The 3,511-nt window shown below is 39.5% G+C and overlaps 1 protein-coding gene across 5 annotated transcripts in view; it reads left to right on the top strand.

Moving 5' to 3' along the window:
• LOC107698212 (protein SON-like) overlaps positions 1 to 3,511 on the top strand; it is a 21,117-nt gene that overhangs the window by 1,509 nt on the left and 16,097 nt on the right. For all 5 annotated transcript variants that reach the window (XR_001635320.1, XM_016499172.1, XM_016499173.1 and 2 more), the window contains exons 2-4: positions 320 to 402; positions 658 to 829; positions 1,190 to 2,781. Coding sequence is in view for 4 of the 5 variants with exons in the window: in XM_016499172.1 (XP_016354658.1) it covers positions 320 to 402; positions 658 to 829; positions 1,190 to 2,781 (1,847 nt within the window). In the remaining variant the exon portion in view is untranslated. The remainder of the gene's footprint in view (positions 1 to 319; positions 403 to 657; positions 830 to 1,189; positions 2,782 to 3,511) is intronic.

Raw genomic sequence — 3,511 nt, 5'->3', positions numbered from 1 at the left:
TTTTGCGCAGCTCGTCAGTGAACAACGGCTCTGTGTAGTTAATGCTGCTCAATGTGAAAGCCCGGAGGTGATGGAGGTTTACCGCTGATTACAGAACCGTCTTTACTGACAAGATGCGCGTTAAATATCGCATGCTATTTATCGTGCAGCCCTAATCAGATCTGTTGTGGTTTCCTGGTATTCCTAAAAGGAAGAGATTACTTTGAATTCTGTTGAATTGTACATTGTGGATGATGGACACATGGTAGGAATTTTACTCAGGAAATCAACAAAGACAAAGTCTTATTTTAAATGAGTGATGCAGTGTTTTTCCATTCAGTGTGAAAGATGAGCCACAGTCTGATCCTGTAACGGAGACCAGAGAAGGTGGACTTAAGGAAGAAAAAATGAACACACCAACAGGTTAGTCATCAATACATCTACATTCTTTGTATTTTCTGATATATACAGTGGTGTGAAAAAGTGTTGGACCCCTTCCTGTTAAAACTGCATTTTGTATTTACTTGCATTATCTTTGTGTAATATTTAAATTTGTTTGATGATCTGAAACATTAAAGTGTGACAAACATGCAAAAAAATAAGAAACCAGGAAGGGGGCCAACACTTTTTCACACCACTGTATATTCTGTCATTAATATGTTTTTGTCTTCATGGCAGATAAAGTCATGCAAACTGACCTCCAAGATAACCATGGTAAAGAGGACACCAGCACTAAACACAGAAAAAGTAAAAAGCACAAAAAACACAAAAGTAAAAAGAAGAGAAAGAAACGCAAAGAAGGAAAAGACAGCAGCTCAGACACGGAGTCTGACAAAGAGATTCAAGAAAGGTGCAACACAGTTCTTTGTACTTACAAACGACAAATAATAATCGTATTAATCACCTTGGATTGACGATACGTTGTGTTTTAGAAGTTAGATTTACAAAATGTGAAAACGTAATATTTGTGTCAATAGTTTGTGTAAAAGTCTTTATTCTTAACATTTGATCATATGTATCGTCGGATCAAGCACCAAAATGGTTTCCAATGGTTTCTCAAATGATTTAAAAAAAGTGGGACTATTCAAATGAATTAAAAATGAAAGCAATTCATCTCAGTGGGTTTGATTTTAATTTCATTTGGACTCTGTGGTTGTTTACAAAGTCTTAATTCCTAATGTGCTTTTTTCCCTTGTGTTTGTGTCTAAAGTGGAAAGAAAAAGAAGAGAAAGAAAAAGAAAAAAAGCAAAGATGCAGACAAAGCGAAGAGATCTGGCTCACGGTCCGAAAGCTCTTCAGCATCTGGTTCTGTATCCGAGTCTGAATCGAAACCTTCTAATGAAAATACAAAGTCCTCTTCAGCAGATAAGACTTCAGAGTCTGAGTTCAAAAACACATCTGGTGTTGGTAAACCTCAGGAGTTGCCTGACATTATTCCCAAGATGGAAAATTCGGGCCACAAAAGCACAGAAAAGGAAAGGACCAAGGAAAAGAAAAGAAGTTCTAGCAGGACATCTAAAAGTAAAGAGAGCTCCAGAGGAAGACGAACCAGATCAAGATCACCCAGACGGAAGTCAGAACGCAGGTCAAGATCCCCAAAACCAAAACGGCAATCAAAGTCAACCTCCCGCTCTAGAAATAGCTCCAGAAAGAGGTCTCATCAACAGAGAGAGAGAAGTAGATCGAGGTCAAAGAGACACAACAATCGGTCCAGATCTCATTCAAGATCCAGGTCACACTCCAGGCGAACTAGATCAAGGTCTGTTGTTATCTCAAGGAAAAACAGAAGGTCCACATCAAAATGTAGGTCTCGCTCGCCACGGCATAGACGCCATTCAAGGAGTAAGTCTCGATCCAGAACAAAGCCTTCAAAATCAAGGTCCATTTCGAAGTCAAGGTCTGATCTGAAACTGGAAACTGAATCAATTAAGAATAATATAGATCCAGCAGTGGACAATAGTAAAAGTTGTGAAACGCAAACAAATGTGTCTCAAAACACAACTGAGAATGGAAAAGATCCAACAGTGGCTGTGAAATCTGACACCAAGTTGTCTGAAACTGCATCCAACATCTCAAATTCTGGTTTCAGTGCAGTTAGTGTCAAAGGATCTTGGCGACCAATTCCCTTCTTGGCAGAGCCATCTGAGACCATGTCTTCACAAAAGTGCATTACACCAGAGGTGCCTTTGGAAGTGACCAATTTATCTGAAGAACCTTCAACATTCTCAACTGTTACCTCAAAAGATTCAGAGTGTGCTGCCAGTCCTGAGAAGAAAGAAACCAACGCAAATCCAACAACCAGTGGAGAAACATCAGTCGAGAAGAACTCAATGTCACCATCCCGATCTCCCAGTCAAAAAATATCCTCAAGATCCAAAGTAGCTGCACGATCCAGATCAAAGTCATCATCAAAAAAAAGAAAGTCCAGGTCGTCTTCACGGAAGTCTCGATCACCCTCTGGAAGAAAATCGCACAAGTCTAGAACAAGGAGCAAACGCTCAAGATCGAGGTCACCTAAAAACAAAAGATCGAGATCTCGTTCACAAAGCCGTCGGAGGAAATCTCGAACTCCAGACAGAAGCAGACGGTCGAAATCGAGAAAGAGGTCAGGCTCGCGTTCGAGGAGAAGATCCCGATCTGGCTCACGTTGGAGAAGAGGTTTCGGAAGCCGAACGCTAAATCAGCGGGACAGATGGAAACGAGAACCCAGTCGCTCTCCGGTCCTCATTCTCCGTAAGAAAAGATCGGCATCCGGAACTCAACGTAGCACCAGCAAGACGCCTCCACGTCTTACAGAACTTGGTATGAAGAAACTCTGAAATTATTTCCTTTGCTTTTACAGTAGCAGTCGAAAATTCAATTCAAAGAACCCTTTTCTATTGTTATATATTTAAAAATGTAATTTATTCCTGTGATCAAAGCTGAAATGTCAGCATCATTACTCCAGTCTTCAGTGTCACATGGTCCTTCATTCTAATATGCTGATTTGCTACTTCTGATTTCTGATTATTATCAATGTTGTAAACGGTTGCGCTGCTTCATATTTTTTTAGGAAACGGTGATTTTTCAGGATTCTTTGAATAGAAAGTTCAAAAGAACAGCATTTATTTGAAATGCTGAAAATTCTGCTTTGCGTCACAGGAATAAATTACATTTTAAAATATGAAAGGGATAATCAACAGCTAGCCGTGCATTAAAGGATTTTAATGCACAATGTGGAGGCAAAGAACCACCCGACGCGCATTAAAATCCTTTAATGCACGGCTAGCCGTTGATTATCCCGCTTATTCCATGGTCATTTGCCAAGTTATAGACAAGTTAAAACTTGTATTGTTCTTTGCAGCGCAATATTTGACCGAATGGGTAAAAATTACTAAAAAAGTTATTTTTTTAATTTACGGCTCATTAGCGCTAGCATTTTGCCAGCTTCAAATCAGACAGAGATGAAATAGTGCAGTAAGACCACATTTATTTGAATGAATTATAGCATGCATTTCAATTAATTATCGATCGAGAGAGAGAGAGAGAGAGA

This window comes from Sinocyclocheilus anshuiensis, unplaced genomic scaffold, assembly GCF_001515605.1.
Source record: "Sinocyclocheilus anshuiensis isolate Anshui unplaced genomic scaffold, SAMN03320099.WGS_v1.1 scaffold6578, whole genome shotgun sequence".
Classification (NCBI taxonomy): Eukaryota; Metazoa; Chordata; class Actinopteri; order Cypriniformes; family Cyprinidae; genus Sinocyclocheilus; species Sinocyclocheilus anshuiensis.
Note: the sequence above shows the minus strand (reverse complement) of the source record. Positions and strands in the feature narration are given on the sequence as shown.